An 18,373-nucleotide genomic window follows, 5' to 3' on the forward strand; every position below is an offset into this window, starting at 1 on the left:
TCTAAGATTACGTTTATGTAAACTTAAACTTTTTTGTGTTATTGTAAGTAGAAATTGAAAAAAAGTTTGTTCTTTGGTTTGTTATTCAACAAATGTGCATATATTAACTGAATTCTTCTCAATCTATAGTTTTTTTAGTTTTTTTTTAACAACAGGTGGCCTATTACTTTTGGCCTGTACTGTATTTATCCTAAGTGTGCATCAACAAAAGATAGACACTATGGGCAGAAAGGCACTTTTGTTCATTAGCTAGGTTACTCTAACAAAAAAAAAAGTAAACAAATAAAAAATACTGTACAACTGGTAAAGAATCATCACCTTCTAGATTATGAGTCAGATTCCAATGTGCAAATCAATATTCTAACTGAATGGTCCTGGTCCTGTTCCATTAAAAGGGAAAATCATTAGACTATTGAGAAAATATTACATAAACATTCTCTCTTATCATGCACTTTCTAGAATTGTGGATTTCTTTTACATTTTATTATTTTTTTAATGCAACACAAAATTCAGTCAACACACACCGGACATTCCAACAGTTATATAATTTCCAGGCTAAATTATGGGTTATCATGCCGAGGTGTCTCACTTCAGATACTCAATGTGTTTGCTCGGAATGGAATAGGCTCCTTATAATTGGGAGTGTTAGCGGGTCTCTGCTAACTCCACCCTCCGAAATAAGTGTGGTCGCCTCCGGCTAGGAGTGTAGTTCTTCTCTCTGTGCCGTAGCCTAAACTGCTCCGTGGCAGGATCTGTCGGGATAGCTCCTAGCAGAGGCCCAATCACTCAGGATGTACCGTTTCATAGCTATAGTAGTATTAACTGTAAACCTTATTCCTTACGGCTTCACGGACACTCCGATTAATTTAAATGCCGGATTAGAACCGTACGATCTACTTTTCGACAATGCAGTTGAAGCTTACTACAAGGGGGACTGGATATCCGTAATCCTGAACATGGAGCGGGCGCTTCGAAACAAGGGGACCGTCCGCCGTGTGAGGGCGCATTGCCGGCTCTCTTGCGCCAACCAAACCGACTTTGGGGAGCCAGTGCCGGGCGTTGGCGTTCCGATTCCCGGCAGCGGCTCTGTGGAGGATCTCAGCTTTTTTCAGAAAATTTTGAAACGGGCCGATTGTGTGAATTCGTGCGAAGGCGAGAAGCTGGGACACCCATCACTTCACAAAATCAGTGAAGCAGTGGAACTTGAGTTTCGGAAGAGGACACCCTATAACTATCTGCAAGTTGCATACTTCAAGGTAATTGCCCTTTATTTATTTGGACATAAAACCAAAGTTCGTGTGCTTTTACAAATGTAATTTAACTCATGAATCTCTTATCAACTTGAATATTCAGTCTGGTTACTTCAAATATTGCTGCAGATGTTGCAGCAAGGAAACTGGATGTGTATGGATAGCCTACAATAAGCATGGTATTCTTAGAGGCTAACGGTGCGTTCATTCCTTATGGAATGTTCAAGAACGAGGATGTGCAATAAGTCTAATTAAACGTTATGTAGACTACGGTATATAAAGTATAGCCTAACTGCTACTGTGTAGTATATCCAAGTTATAATTAGTCTAAAACAGCGACACACTTTGTAGCTATGGCATGTATTTTCCGCGGATGGTTAACATCTGTACTTCTCTTAATTGTAGGCTATTTGACTCAAGTTTTAATGGAGCGCTTTGTTCTTTTTTTACTCGCTGCAAAATGAAATCGTATTTTGTGGCCATAGATTTGCATAACTATAACGAATATCTGTTTCTTTCGTTTTCCTAAATGAAAAGGCAAGTTACACTGTTCAGAAAAGAAAAGTAACGTTGGGGTTGACTGATAAACTATTAGGCTATACGTCAAGTAACATATAGCCTATACGTATCACCTAATCACAGTTCGATTCTAATGTAAAAGTGTACATGCATTGACTTAATCTTAAAACACGTTTGTGAGCAAATTCCGTTATTAATAGCTGTACTTGCAGTGATTTCGTGCTTTTCTCCCAACCCCCCAGCCATAACTCCTGTGCCACGTCGTTAGGCGGAGTCTAATGCAACGTGCTATTCCCAGCCTGCGTCTAGGATCTTTCGTAGCCTCGTCACCTGGAGAATACATTTAATGCTAAACGTTGCACGCGTTTTTATGAAGATTTTCAATAACATGTATTAACGAACTGTAAAGTAAGAAAACGTTTGACCACAATGTATTATAATATATCACAGGTCCCCCTTCCCAACTAGCCTGCAAACCAGGAACAAACTGATGTTATACTACACATTTTTTCGTGGCAAATTATATCAAATATAGTGTCAGCCCACTGTTGATTTAAGAGTGAATTTTCTTAAGAGCAAAATTATTATACATGAAACACAAATGTGTAAATTAAATATTAATACACTTTGCATACATTTTCTATTGGATTTGATATTAAATTAGCATAAATCTGCCCGTTTCACTTGAACGTTGATTCAGTGTTTTAACCTTGTAGATTAACAAGCTGGATAAGGCAGTGGCAGCTGCCCACACCTTCTACCAGGCCAACCCAGATCACTTGGAAATGAGACAGAACCTGGACTACTACAGGATGATGGCTGGAGTTAAGGAGACTGACTTCAAAGACCTGGAAGCTAGGCCGCACATGGTGGGATGCTGTGTGTGTGTGAGTGTGTGTGCATAGGTGTGTGCGTGTGCATGCGTGTGTGTGTGTGCATGCATATGAGTGTGTGCACAGGTGTGTGCATGTGAAGTTGGTGGTGGTGGTGCTGCACTGGCAATTTACCACCTGTCACTGCAATATAATGCAGGAATCTACTGTAAATCTTAAAGCAAATTAACAACAAGAAAAAAATGCTCACTCGAGACATAGAGAGCAGAGGTCCAGCAGTCTTTGAAAATCCTTGAAAACATTCACATCCAGGAAAGATATGGATTTAAAATGAAATGTAATAAAATACCCCCCTGTGCTTGAAAAGCTATAAATAATAATTAGAGCTTCTTGGATTATACTTTTAACTGTAAGACTGTTAATTAGCTATGCTTTTCCGTTGGGTGGTTGCTCTTGTTTATCCTGCTGTGTTTGCATGCACGTGTACATTGGTTGTGAAAGTCGCGCTGAATGCCTCCGCTAGCCGTCTGTAAATACGAATGTGATGCAAACGGTTCTTCTTCAGGAGGAGTTCCTGGAAGGAAAGAGGCTGTACAGCGCGGACGATTTCGCCCCGTCGGTCGACCACTTCGAAGGCGCGGTGACGGAGTACTTCTCCGCCGACCTGGAGTGCAGGGCTCTCTGCGAAGGCGCCTACGACTACGACGGCTACAACTACCTGGAGTACAGCGCGGACCTCTTCCAGGCCATGACAGGTCAGGGCACGGCCATTTTCCCCAGCTTCGATGTCTGATGCCTCTGTGGTGTCGTTTTCATTCTCACCGCGTGGACAGACGGTGGCGTGAAGTGTGCGGTTGTAGAACGGTCTTAGAATTCAGAATGGAAACTCGCACACTCACTTCTGCTCCAGCGAAAAGGTGATGTTTTATTTAAGCATTATGGTAGGTTCTAATGAATGCCCTATGGGTCAAAATGTTAACTTTTACGTGACTAAATAAAATATCCGTTTCATTTTATTTTCAAGCACAAGTAGGCGTGTACATTTCAATTCTGGGCTCCCTAATGTGACATTTTGACTGCACCTTACAGTAAGACATTTTTGAAGTGTCAGTGTGTTCATTCTCTCTCAGAGCTGGCTTTCAAGTTCAAGCCTTGACCAGCAGATGGGGCTTCCCTTGAACTGCATCCCCTGTGCAGTTCTGTATGGTTTCAATGAATGTCCAGCTTCCTAAATATATTCTGTGCATGGTACTGTAGGTAAGGGCATTTGCTGAGCAAAAAATAGTCTGGTGGAGTGGCTCAATGAACTGTATTTCCTTTAATTGAGGAAGTATTTGAAAACTACATTTATGACCTCATACTTCCTCAGCATGACACGTCCTTTATTTAATGATGGCTTTTGACTGTGTTTGAAGTGTTTTTGTGTCAAATATGGTCGACATCATTGGAATCAGAGTACAGCCAACACTCAATATTCACGCAGTTTGGCCGTGTGAAAATTATCAGCTCCTCTCCGTTTTCTCTTCTCTTCTCGCAGATCACTACATACAGATTCTGAACTGCAAGCAGAACTGCGTGGTGGATCTGGCAACCCTGCCCGGCTCGGACAAAACCGTGGAGGACTTCCTGCCGTCCCACTTCAACTACCTGCAGTTTTCCTACTACAACGGTGTGTTACACTCTCTCCCCGCTGTCTCCCTCCCCTGCTGCACGCAGCTAGAATTAGAGCAGTGGTTTTGGCTTGTAGACATAGGGGCGACATAGCTCAGGAGGTAAGACCGATTGTCTGGCAGTCGGAGGATTGCCGGTTCAAACCCCGCCCTGGGCATGTCGAAGTGTCCTTGAGCAAGACACCTAACCCCTAACTGCTCTGGCGAATGAGAGGCATCAATTGTAAAGCGCTTTGGATAAAAGCGCTATATAAATGCAGTCCATTTACCATTTACAATCGAACGGGAATGTAGTTAAAATATATTTACAGTAAAATCATTTCACTTCGTTTTTCAGTTCCTGTTGGACCAAGAGAAATGACTTATTTTGACTTTGTTCATTTTATCAAAGGATTCTAATACTTGATTCAGTTGGACCTAACGGGAACCCGCTGATCATGGTTTAGTGATTGGGGCTTTAAAATATTTGCAATCTTTCTTCAAACAGCCTATACACATTCAAAAGATTAAGAGATGATGACACTGACTTTATGTTTTAATTCCAACGTAACACTTTGGATTTTACCTTCTTGGTGAAGCACCTGAAGTAAAGTTACAATCAAACAGTTTGGCGCTAAAAATAAAATCAGCACATGAGCATGAAGTCTTTTTGTTGACTGTCTTGTCACAGCTGAAAACTATGAGAAAGCCATCGAGTGCTCCAAAACCTACCTGCTGTTCCACCCGGAAGACGAAGTCATGGTGCAGAACCTGGCCTTCTACTCAGCAACGCTGGGAGAGGACAAGGCTGCTGGCATAACCGCGAGAGAGGTAGTCACACAGACGTGCTGTATCCCCAGAGGATGACCGGATGGACTGATATTATGCGGCTACTTACAGTGTGTATAAAGTATGATATCCCTGACCTGGGTCAAATACATATTTGTTTTGAATTCAAATACTTTTCTGTGCTCTATTGATCTTGCCTGGTGTAATTGAGCCTGCCAGTATGACTGGAAGGCAGGGTTTGAAGTTTTTGAGAGTATTTCATTGGTTCCAATACACCAGACAAGGTCAGTAAAGCGTAGAAAAGTATCTGAATCCAAAGCAAATACGTATTTGACCCAAATCTGGCCGATCTAAGTTGATATCCATGATATCCCTGCCGATATCTTGCTTCTAAAACTGGTCATTCTATGAGAAGAGAATATGTGATGATTTGATGATGAGAAGATTTGATGCACCAGGGATGTTTTGTGAAACTACAGAGTGTTCCCCTTAAAAAGGGTACCCTTTAATTATGAATCATACAAAAATGACTGTCCATTAAAATAAGATGAGTAAAGCATGTAACTTCTATTCCACATTTCCCCATAGGTGGTGCAGCAGTACATCAAGCAGTCCTTGCTGGAAAAAGAGCTGCTTTATTTCGCTTACGAAGTCTTCGGCATAACCTTTGTGGACCCGGTAAGTTTATTAAGGCCTGCATCTGTAAGGCCGGGGGGGGGGGGGGGTGCTTATGGGGTGTAACAATTTAAAGTATATTGGGGGATTGGGGGATGGGGGGGGCTGGATATGGAGTGTAACTATTTTTGTTACAAAATATATTGGGGGGGGGAGGGGGATGCTGGATATGGGGAGTAACTATTTTTGTTATAACATATATTGGAGGGGGGGTTGGGTGGGGCTGGATGTGGGGTGTAACTATTTTTGTTACAAAATATATTAGGGGCGGGGGGGTTCGGGGGTGGGGGACGGGGGGCTGGATGTCGGGTGTAACTATTTTTGTTACTAAATATATTGGGGGTGGGGGGGCGGGGGGTGGTGCTCCAAATATATTTTGCCCCAGGCCTGAGAATTCATAGCTGTGGCCCTGCGTAAGGCTGGTCTGTGTTTCTTGACTCTGGTTCTGGTTGCGTGTGCATTAGCATTAGAAAGCCTTCCTGCCCGTGCTCTCATGCTGTGATGTGTCAGTCACACGCAGGTGCTTGGTTTGCTAGGAGTGGGTGTAGCATTGCACAGCTGAGAGCTGCTGGTTTAACCAAAACTGAATAAACACAACAAACAAAGAAACATCTGGAGGGAGCAATGTTCAAAACTGCCACTCAGTAACATATTCATGTTTTGTGCAGTTAAAGTCTTAATTGGCTGTGCAGTCGTTTGACAACGTTGAACAGTTTCTGTTTGATCCTTCCCTTCTGTTTATCATTTCAGATATTGGTAGGTGGTAGCTGTTTGAATATCGTGGATGGATTTTAAATCCAGTGTCGTTGTATTATGTTTAACTGGATTTTCTTCTGCGAGACCCATCAAGTGTCAGCGTGTGAAAATAATTAATACGTCCTGATGGAAGCAAATGTGGATTTGCTGTCATGGAAATATAACCAGAGCTGAAATGCAGGCCCTTAGCTGACATTAGCAGGATCTTCATAGTCAGTCGCTGGTATCTCACTGTACTCCTCTCCTGTTGTTTCCAGGACAAGTGGACCCCCGCTGATGTCATGCCTCTAAAACTGAGAGAGAAACAGAAGTAAGACATGTTTTTGATTTTTTTCATTTTTTTTTTTCATAAAGAGAGCTGGTAGAGAGAGAACGTGAACTAAAGTTCAATATGTTGAGAAAATAATGAATCGTTTAACTATTTTTAAAAAATATGCAATATATAATATAATCTTTACATAAAGTTAAATTGCAGTGCTATCAACCGGTATGCGCACAATTACTAGGATTGTTATGCGGGATGGTCTCCCGGGTAACGTGTGTGGATGGTGTGGCGTGGGAGCACGATCATGCATGACAGTTCAGGTGAAGGTCTGACTTGGTTATCGCCACAAACTCTTCTGGATGCAGGATTTTCAAGAGGGCCCTCAGATTGACGGCTGTTGTGTGATATCTAAGCTCCTGTTCGCGCATCCTGTGCAGTGCTGTTATCCTACTGATGGATCTTCTGATAAGCACCACAGAGTGCATTCCCAACATTACTTTGTAGATTTTCAGGAGAGATAATCTCATTGATGCTTGGTTCAGAATTTTTGGCCTTGGAGTACTCAAAGTGCAAATAAGAGTGAATTAAAATACATATCTTATTTTGCTTCTGATTCAAAATGGCAGACTTTCTTTTGGTTATTCCTGTGCACAAAACAGGCCTTTGTGGGATTTTTCTCTTTCTGGCTCTAAAAGTGGGAGACCGCAAAAACTGAAACCGTGTCCCCCACTTGCATGGAGTGTGTCACTAAGCAAACTGTTGAGTATACAGAATGAGTATACACACATTTGGGTACACTGCTGTGCTTGGCTGTGGTTCAATTTCTGCTGAGTTCCCCTTCTTATGAAGTGAACACCCAGTGTTAACAGTAGGCCTCAATAGTCTTTTAACATCGGTGTTTAAGGTGTTTTTCTTCAAGAACCGACAGGTTTGTGAGACCAGGGGGCTTAAACGCGTCAGTAACGTCCCCTTTGTCGCCCCCTTCAGGGTAGAACGGGAAACAGCGGCACGGATCACGGAGGAAATTGGCAATCTGATGAAGGAGATCGAGACCCTGGTGGAGGAGAAGAACAAGGATTCGGGCGAGCTCTCCAAGGTGGTGCGAGAAGGTGAGCGACAGGAAGCCCCTGTATGTCTCCCACAAAGGTAGACATTGCGGCTCAAAACATGTCTTCCACAAGGTGGACATTGCGGCTCAAAATGTAAACCTGAAGCACTTCATGCCATAAATAAACACTGTAAATGCCTCCCTATCTGGCAGTGGTAGTGATTCAGTACGCCATTATGTATTTATGTCATTATGTGTATGCTTTGGTTACTTCTTATATAGAACATAGAGGACACTTAACTGTCTCTTGAATGCCCTTGCTGTTGCTATCTTAAGGCGGCAGTGTTCTGTATGATGACATCACCGTCACCATGACGTCCAAAAGCCTGAACGGGTCTCAGAGGGTGGTGCTGGATAACGTGATCACTGAGGACGAGTGCAGGGAGCTCCATCGCCTTTCCAACGTGAGTCGATGATTGGCTACTGGAGTCCGGCGGCGGGGTTACGACCTATTGCTTCCTAGCAATCCGCGGTCTCTTACTTGTTGGTTCCCTCAGCAGTCAGCATTCTTAGATGCATGCGTTTTTAAAGCATACTGAAATGATGTACAATACATGGCATTGACATCTCTGTTCAGTGTGGAGTAGTGGGGAGGTAGCTGTGCTCATTATGTACAGAAGGTTCCTGCTTTTGTACCGATGCTCTTAACCTGTATTGACCCGATTCAATAGGTTAAGGAATAAGGAAGCAAATGGTGTTTTATTATTATTAAAATTTAATCATAGACTGAATTATAAGATGGCAACCCTTGCATGTTTCAGATTCACTGGTTTTCTGAAAATAACTAAACATCTTTTTTAGACTACACTCAGAAAAAAAGTGTTCTTTGACCTTTTTTAGTTCTTTATTGAACCCTCTGTGGCAGTTGTGAAAAGTGTGACAGTGACACTGTGTGTTCCCCAGACTGCTGCCATGATGGGGGACGGCTACAGGGGAAAGCCGTCCCCTCATTCCCCCAGCGAGATGTTCCAGGGAGTCACTGTCCTCAAAGCTCTCAAGGCAAGGTTTTCATTTCAAACGTTCGACAGCCTTCCTTCCTCTTAACCCGTTTGAAGAGTATGTTTTTTGGGAATTTTTTTTTTTTTTTTTCTTTTCAAAATTATAAGTCAGTGTACTCCATCACTCCAGAACTCCATCACTTTCAGTTACCAGTAGTGATCGTTACATCAGCATTAGAATGTTTAATTAAGAGCATTCTAATCACATACTCCGTAATCTTACACCTTAATGAGTTAAGCAGATAGCAGCCTTTCTCGTGTCTGTGCTGGACTGTGTGAAGTTTCAGGTCCAGTCTAGTATTTTTAGGAGCACACAAAGATTAGTGCCTCGTATTTAGGAGAAGTGTGACAACAAGAAAATGTTTTTGCTGGTTTAAGCTTACGAGGCATTATGAAACTGATCACAGCCTTTGGGTGATTTAAATAATTTCTAAAAACATATCCCAGTTATTAGTATGTTCGCCTTTAGTAGTTATCGACAGTGAATCAGTATGCTTTCTCATGTTGGATTTTCTAAGCACATGTAAGAGCTGGAATATGCAGCCACGCTCGAACCCGTGCTGGTTTGGGGCAGTCCAGATGACGCCTTGTTTCCTTTCCTTTGCTGCTGCTCGCGGTCGCAGCTGGGACAGGAGGGGAAGGTGCCCCTGAAGAGCGCCCGGCTGTTTTTCGAGCTCAGCGAAAAGGTGCGCAAGGTCCTGGAGTCCTACTTCCGTCTGGAGACGCCGCTCTACTTCTCCTACACTCACCTGGTGTGCCGCTCTGCCATCGATGGTGAGCAGGAGTCCTCTCCTCCGGACGCAGACCTGGACTAACTTTGACTTTACAGTTCAAGCGCAAACCTTCAGCACCATTTGGCAAGTTAAAAGCTTTGGGCCGGTGTCACGGACAGAGTTCAAGCTTAGTCCCGGACTAGTTTGAGTTTTGTATGGAGAATCCCCATTCAAAATTGAATTTAGTCTAGGACCAGGCTTAATCTGTGTCTGTGACACTGGCCCTTCAAGTTTAAAATTAGCACCAGTTAAAAAGGTTCATCTTCAAAAAAAAAAAAAAAAAAACTGTCCCTCACCGATTAGAACCAACCACCCTTTTTTGGTGTGGAGAATATGGTGCCTTTTGCTTCAAACAACTTTGGTGATTGACAGCCCCAGAAATGAATGGAGTTTGTGAAATGAATGCCATTACTGCTATGCGGGGGCGACATAGCTCAGGAGGTAAGAGCAGTTGTCTGGCAGTCAGAGGGTTGCCGGTTCGATCCCCGCCCTGGGCGTGTCGAAGTGTCCCTGAGCAAGACACCTAACCCCTAACTGCTCTGGTGAATGAGAGGCATCAATTGTAAAGCGCTTTGGATAAAAGCGCTATATAAATGCAGTCCATTTACCATTACTGTTTGAAATGGACATGAGCCCTGCTTGCTGGATGTTGACAGTAAATGTTTGGGGGTGCTTTTAATCGCCAGAGAAACAGGAAGGCCGGGAGGACCTCAGTCACCCCGTTCACGCGGACAACTGCCTTCTGGTGTCGGAGCTGAACGAGTGTATTAAAGAGCCACCCGCCTACACGCACAGAGACTACAGGTACCAGCAGCCAACAGCACAGGCCGGCTACTCTCACTCTGGATCCCAACAGTGCTTTAAAAAAAAAAAAAACCTAAATTCTGCTAATTCTCCTGCTCTTGCAGTGCCATCCTCTATCTGAATGATGACTTTGAAGGTGGAAATTTCCTCTTCACTGAGCTTGATGCTAAAACGGTCACTGTGAGTATCTTCACCTTCGTAATCCTCATCATCGTTCTGTTTTGTTATGCCTTGCACAGAAGTTCTGCTCAGCAGTTGGAATAAAATAAACGAAAATAAGCAGGAATGAGTTGTAAGCTTTTTGCACAGGTAGCTAAAGGTAGCGCAGGTGTGCATGAATGCTGCTCGTAATGGAGTTCAGTATGACGTGCTGACTGTTGTTGTCCCCCCCCCCCCCCCATCCCCTCCGCAGGCGGTGGTCCGGCCCCAGTGCGGCCGGGTGGTGGGGTTCGGGGCTGGGAAGGAGAACCCCCACGGGGTGAAGGCCGTCACCAAGGGCCAGAGGTGCGCTGTCGCCCTGTGGTTCACCCTCGACCCCCGGCACACAGAGAAGGTACGTCTGCACCTCACACTCCGCACGAATGAGAAAGTGCTATTCCTCAATCCACGTGTGTTTCATACACATACTGAACACACTGAGAAAGTACTGATCCTCAGTCCACGTGTTTCATACCCATACTGAACACAGTGAGAAAGTACTGATCCTCAGTCCACGTGTTTCATACACATACTGAACACAGTGAGAAAGTACTGATCCTCAGTCCACGTGTTTCATACACATACTGAACACAGTGAGAAAGTACTGATCCTCAGTCCACGTGTTTCATACACATACTGAACACAGTGAGAAAGTACTGTTCCTCAGTCCACGTGTTTCATACCCATACTGAACACAGTGAGAAAGTACTGTTCCTCAGTCCACGTGTGTTTCATACACATACTGAACACAGTGAGAAAGTACTGTTCCTCAGCCTGTGTGTTTCATACACATACTGAACACAGTGAGAAAGTACTGATCCTCAGTCCACGTGTTTCATACCCATACTGAACACAATGAGAGAGTACTGATCCTCAGTCCACGTGATTCATACCCATACTGAACACAATGAGAAAGTACTGATCCTCAACATGTGGATGATTTCATATGCACATGACTTGTCCTTGATTTGGTCCTAATATCCATAAAAAAGACCTTTTAACATGCTTGCTTTGAGATGATTTTCCGTGCTGTGAAACTGTCCCTCAGATGATATCAGGCGGCTGTGGAGCCTGGAAGCAGTTGTGAACCCTCTAAAGAGGGGGGGTGTTGTGGAGAGAGGGTGTGGTTTGGTTCTGATTCTCGCTGTGGTGTGGTTGTGGTGCTGCAGGAGCGGATCCAGGCGGAGGACCTTCTGAAGATGTTCTCCAGCCCGCTGGACGCAGAGTTCCAGAGATCGCCGAGTGAGCCCAAGCCTGTGCAGTCCGACCAATCAGCTACGGAGACAGAGGAGCAGCCAATACCAGAGCCTGGCAAGCAGGCCGAGCCCGTGCAGTCTGACCAATCAGCTACGGAGACAGAGGAGCAGCCAATACCAGAGCCTGGCAAGCAGGCCGAGCAGGTGCAGTCTGACCAATCAGCTATGGAGACAGCGGAGCAGCCAATACCAGAGCCTGGCAAGCAGGCCGAGCAGGTGCAGTCTGACCAATCAGCTACTGAGACAGCGGAGCAGCCAATCCCTGAGACTGGCAAGCAGGCCAGTGAACAGGGTGATAAACAGGCTGACCAATCAGCGGATAAAGAAGCTAGCCAATCAGCTGACAAAAAGGCTGACCAACCGACAGACAAAACAGACAGCCAGTCAACAGACACGAAGGTTGACCAACCGACGGACGAAAAAGACACCCAGTCAACAGACGCGAAGGCTGACCAACCGACAGATAAAAAAGACAGCCAGTCAACAGGCACTAAGGTTGACCAACCGACGGATGAAAAAGACACCCAGTCAACAGACACGAAGGCTGACCAACCGACAGATAAAAAAGACAGCCAGTCAACAGGCACGAAGGTTGACAAGCCAACAGACAAAAAGGAACAACCGAAAGACAAAAAAGAGGTCAAGAAATCGGCCCCCAAACAGGCCGCCAAACCGAAGCAGAAGTCGGCAGAAAAAGCGGACGGCAAGCAGAAGGTCAAACAGGCGGACAAAGCCAAGGCGAAAGCGGCGGAGAAAAAGGACAAGCCGGCCGCCAAGAAGAACGCGGATGCGAAAAAGGACAAACCGCCAGTCAAGAAGGCCGCCGCGGACAAGAGCGGCGGCGGCGGCGGCTCGGTCGCCAAGGCAACCGACACGAAGCAGCGGCCGAAAGCCAAGAGCTCAGAGCCGCACAAAGACTCGCAGGAGCGCAAGGCCGAGGCCAGCTCGGCGGCGGACTCTGAAAAGGACAAGGACGAATTATGAGAGAACTCCTGCGCTCAGTTTATTTTTAAATACACTTTTGGTTTTGGGGGGGGGGGGGGGTGTTTGTTTGAACGAGGATGAGTGGAATTGTTACAAGTGCCTTTTTTAAATTAGCTACGAAAGGGGTTGAATGGACCACCATGGGCAAATATTGAAATGATAGCCATATCCTGAGCTGTAAGCAAACTGTATATATGGCACAGAAGTGAACGTTGGGTTTTGTTCAAAGATATGCTGCCTTTTAAGGTACTCAATAGTATTTCTAATACCATATATTTTCATTTGAGAATTGTTTTAAAACTTTTATTTTTGTTTTCAAACAATGACCACATGAGTATATTGAGATGCTCTCTTATCCAGGGAAAGAAAATGTAATGAATAAAATTAGATTTTTCTTTTTTAAATAACGCTGAACATTGCTTATTTTTAACAATGGCAAACAAACGTGTTTTCTTTTCAACTTTATAGGGTCCAGTAAATATGGCAATAGATATATACAGACATATACCGGCGTAGATGATTTCCACATACATTCAGTCATTAAATTAAATCATTTGTGTCAGAAAATGACTGCGTTACCTATGTTGGCCACTAGATGGCAGGAGGGAATCACTATTGTCCCTCCTGATTCTCGCACTCTTATTCTCGTCTCTCCTAATGAAGATGCAGGCCACTTTGGGTTCATGTTCTTACTGAGCTGATGTAGAGATGTGAAGATGCAAAATGTATTGTTCATTTTTGTTCCTTGCCAGTATTAGTGTGTGGTAACGTGGAGAAAATTGCCTGTGGACTTATGCAATAATCTGTTCTGGCAAGCAGAGGTGACGTATGTTCTTTGAGACCCTCAAGCCCCAAAATGGCCACCCATTGAGTTATAAAACCAGGTCAGCCAAGCTCTCTGGGAATTTGAAATGCCACAGACTACAAGTTTTTCTGTTTGAAGGGTGATGTCACTTTTTCTGTTTAGCTTTTTGGTTTATTTGTTTTTGTTTCGTTTTTACGTAAAATGAAAATGGATTTGTGCTCACATGACAACAATGGACCTGAAAAGTATGCAAAATTAGAATTTCTAATTTTCTTCAATGGAAATAAATGTGAACATTTTTTGTAAAGAAATGAAAGCCTTTTCATTTTTTGAGTTTCTCATCTCGGTGAAGAACCAAGAACCAAGTCAGAAATGAACTTATCAGGAGATGTGAAAGGAGTACAGGACTAGGGGGAACGGGGGGGGGGGGAATGAGTTTCCTCAGTGAATTCCACTGTGGGCGAGTTGTGATGCTGATGGTGTGATATAGCTGAGAGGGGTTTTTTTGCATGTGAATGAAGAGACGCCTACACAAATCAGGAGAGGCTGCAGAGACGGCTTGTGCAGCCAGCATAATTCACACATACTGTACATGGATGCGGATGAAAATATTTCAGTTATTTCAGAATGCAGAGAAGCCCATTGTCGGGCAGATGGCCTCTCTGCATGACAACCTGAGAGGGACTGCATGGTCCACTTTCTCAGTTCTCAAGAATTTGCATTAACTAACATAGTGTTCAGAAACCACATGTTTATTTATTTATTTATTTTGGGGGGTTTATTCAGCTGAGATCAGAGTATTTATTGGACAATTTTGACGGCAAGATGAAAACCTGCAGTTGCTTCCAAGGTACATAACAGGTGACTTTCTATCCAACGACTAGAGTACCACAAGCTGAGCAGCTTATATATACATTCACCTTTAAATTATACTTTATTTCTCTGAATGTCGGACTGTTAACTAAATCTGTTTTAATTTAATATTAACGTTTGAAAGAAAGCCCCAGTGGCTCAGATGCAGTGGAATAGGCCCTCTCCTTGTGTTAGTGATCCAGACAGGGTCTCTCTGTGTTTCCTCCCACAGTCACCAGAGTAGGAGGAAACAACCATGAGCAGAATTTCCCAGAGCCCCATTGAGGCCCTTGGCTCTGTAAAGCACACAATGAAGCTTGGGGGCAGTAGGTTTATATTCTAAAAAAAAAAAAAAAAAAAGCAAATAAAATACATCAGACACAAGTATGGCGTCAGTTTCAATGTCATAATTACTGACTTAAAAACAAGAAACGATGTAGACACAGGAAAAAATAGACAAAAGCAAATAATGTGTGTTTGAAATAAATAAATTATAAATTCATACATACATACATACATACATACATTAATAAATGTAATTTTTAATGTAGGAATAATACGCTATGCTCTTTTTTTGTGTTAAATGCAGGGCCGAGGTCTCCTTGGATAAAATGGCGGTGAGTTTTTACGCGGCGTGGTGGTTTTTTGTCCTGGCTGTCCGTGATTCCTCACCGCGGCACCGTCGCCTGATCCGGCGCAACAGCCCCTGAGCCCCATTAACCCCGTGCCGTTATTTACCGCTCGCGAAGGCCGCGGTTATCACCCGCGACTCGGGGCCTCAGATCGCACCGAAAAGACGGTCGCCGCGGCGGTGGCGGCGGCGGCGGCTGCGCTTCGTAAGAGGGGCGAGAACCGAAAGTCCCCCCCCCCAAACCGCCGCCGCGCGGACGATAAATCTCCAACCGGCGCGAGAGCGGGGCGTCCCGCCTCTCTCCCGCTCCTCGGCCTCCTGGGCCAGACGAGAACCCGCCATCTGTGCGTTACCGCCGCCGAGAGTCCGCGACTGCAGCACCGTTGTTTTTTTTTTTTTACGACTTTTTGTCTCACTTTTGCGGCGGATCCGTTTGTTTGGTGCCCATAGTGCTAAAACAAAAAATAATGCCGTCCCAGAATGCAAATCTACTGCAGGTAAGGTTGATCTAAAAGCAGGAGTGTCCAGTCTTATCTGAGAAGTGCTGGCGTTGGCGCAAGTTTTTGTTTTAGCTTTGTTTGCTGTGCTACGACAGCTGTTTCAACTAATTAACTAATCACGGCCTTCAGTCAAAGTCGAATCAGGTGCCCTTAGGGCTGGGCCAAAACAGAAACCTGCACCCACACCGGCCCTTTTTCGATATGATTGGACACCCTGGATCTAAAACGACGATCAGCCAAGGAACAGCCAACAACAGTAGGGCACGAGTATTGGGGTACAGCCTGTCTGGTCTGTGCACCACTTACACTATGGCAGTATCTTAACTGGGAATCGAACCCGTGACCTTTTGGTTGCAAGACCAGCTCCTTACCCATTACACTACACTGCTGCCCAAAACATGGTGGCAATTCGTACCGTGAATTCTTTCAGAGTTCAAAAAGGCATGTTTATGATCCTGTTGAGTGACTGAGCGACTGTGAAAGCTTTTCATCCACTTTACTCGTTACACCACGTTTCACATTCAGCAGATGTTTTTTTATTCCCAGAGAGACTTACACGGGTTCCATTTTTACATACAATCAATTTACGCCGGATATTCCCTGAAGCGAATGCAGCTTAGCACCTTGCTCAAGGGCACAATGGCAGCGCCACAGTTTGAGATCGAACCCACAACCTCTGAGTCACAACAAGCCCAGTTCCCAAACCTGCAGCCATGCTACACTGCTGCTCTAATGCAGCTAGTCTGATCCAAGCGCAGAAAATCCAGGTTCAGAGAGTAAAAAGTCCTCCCCAGTATTTTGTTCCAATCACCAGGATTTGCTAATTAGCACAATTCCTCAGCCGGGAGGTAGAACTAATTAGTGAAAACCGCCGGTGGAGTTCATTGAAACACAACGCAGAACTTTTACCCTCTGACCCCTGACCTGGAATACAACTGGAATGGCTATTCAGATCTGTGAAATAAGAGGTTCCTGTTATAATGCAGCTAAGTGGTCTAAGGGTATAAACCTGGTGTGTAAAGTCCAGCTAAGCACATAGCAGTTAACTCCACATGTATATGTATGACCCTAGCAAACGTTTTGTAAGATATGCTTTGTGAACGAACCTTGTTCACACAGGCAACTGAAGTAGCTGACGTAAGTAAGTCAGATAGATCCAGGGCCAGCCCTTGTTACAGTACATTGCATTGCATTCACGTGGCAGACTTAATAGTGCATCTGAGCTGTTCCTTGCTAAATGTGGCTGTTTTTGGCTGACACAGGGTACTCGGGTTAGTGAACAAGGTTCTATTTTCGGTCAAAAATAGCAAGTTGTTTAAATGTAAAATAAAGGGTTACAGTGTTAACTGCCCACACTAAATACACAGGGTTTTTTTTTCTTCTCTTTTTTTCGTACATCTCCTCTGCGTTTACAAAAGAATACCATTTGTACAGCATGGTGACCTAGGCCGTGAGAGGGGTTTCTGGTGCGAACGTGGAACGGCTTGCGGTCAACCGAATCCTAGCGCCCTAGCTTGTACAACCCAAATAAATCGCTTCCTGTTACGGGGCGCGAGTCGGAAAAAAACTTCCGAACGGGGGACGCATACGGGAACCGCTTAATGAGATTTCCCCTCTAAACCTCGGAGTTAATGTGTGAACGTGGCCGGAGACCGGTACCTACCGCCCGCCGGTTTGTGAATCGGACCACAGACGACACACACACAGGACACATTGTCCGCCCACCGACCTCTGTTCCGGAAATGAGAGGAAAAAAAAAAAACTTCTATCGCTGAAACACACACACAGCACTTTGTGTGTGTGTGTGTGTGTATATGTATGTATGTGTGTGTGTATATATTTATTTTTATTTTTATTTTACTTTTTTTAACCACAGATCTAATCAGTTATTAGCACAATAGTCCCTGTTCATGTGTGTGTGTGTGTGTGTGTGTATATATATATATGTGTGTGTGTATGTATGAGTGTGTGTGTATATATATATATATATATTCTATTATATTCTGTATACCTATTCATATATATATATATATATATATATATATATATATATAATGTTGTTTATTTTTTTATTTTTACTTTTTTACCCATACAGACCTAATCGGTTATTAGCACAATAGTCCCTGTTCATGTGTGTGTGTGTGTGTGTGTGTATATATATATATGTGTGTGTGTGTATGTATGAGTGTGTGTATATATATATATATATTATTCTATTCTGTATACCTATTCATATATATATATATATATATATATATATATATATAAAATGCTGTTTATTTTTTTATTTGTACTTTTTTACCCATACAGACCTAATCAGTTGTTAGCACAATTAGCCCCTGTTTGTGTGTTATATATATATATATATATTTTATTTTTACTTTTTTAACCCATACAGGTCTAATCACTTGTTAGCACAATAGTCCCTGTTCAGCACATCCTGTGCCTGTCACAGAGGCTCTTTGTCTCTCATTATCTATTCAGTATATATACACTTGGCAATAGTGTCCAAGCTCAAAACCCCAACATTGTGGGGGACCAAACACTCAGGTTTTTTTATTTAATTTATCCGTATGCAAATTAATCCATGTGTGACAATAGCCCTGTGTTATGTGGGATCTCCACATTGAAAGCAAAGACCAAGGTAGGATGTTTCTGCATCGTGCAAATAATAAAACAATTCTTGGACAGAGGTTTTTTTTTACTGTTAGCAGCAGTTTGTTGGTAA

The 18,373-nt window shown here is 43.7% G+C and overlaps 1 protein-coding gene across 1 annotated transcript; it reads left to right on the forward strand.

The window, feature by feature from the left end:
* The first annotated feature begins 564 nt into the window (after positions 1-564).
* p3h1 (prolyl 3-hydroxylase 1) lies at positions 565-13,973 on the forward strand. Its single transcript, XM_035386946.1, has 15 exons — positions 565-1,256; positions 2,486-2,638; positions 3,168-3,357; positions 4,140-4,271; positions 4,943-5,082; positions 5,629-5,718; positions 6,729-6,781; positions 7,724-7,845; positions 8,121-8,248; positions 8,748-8,843; positions 9,466-9,616; positions 10,302-10,419; positions 10,524-10,599; positions 10,832-10,972; positions 11,787-13,973. The coding sequence occupies exons 1-15, from the start codon at positions 792-794 to the stop codon at positions 12,855-12,857; spliced, it is 3,126 nt and encodes a 1,041-aa protein (XP_035242837.1). The 5' UTR covers positions 565-791; the 3' UTR covers positions 12,858-13,973.
* The last annotated feature ends 4,400 nt before the right edge of the window (positions 13,974-18,373 follow it).

This window comes from Anguilla anguilla, chromosome 13 (assembly GCF_013347855.1).
Source record: "Anguilla anguilla isolate fAngAng1 chromosome 13, fAngAng1.pri, whole genome shotgun sequence".
Taxonomy (NCBI): Eukaryota; Metazoa; Chordata; class Actinopteri; order Anguilliformes; family Anguillidae; genus Anguilla; species Anguilla anguilla.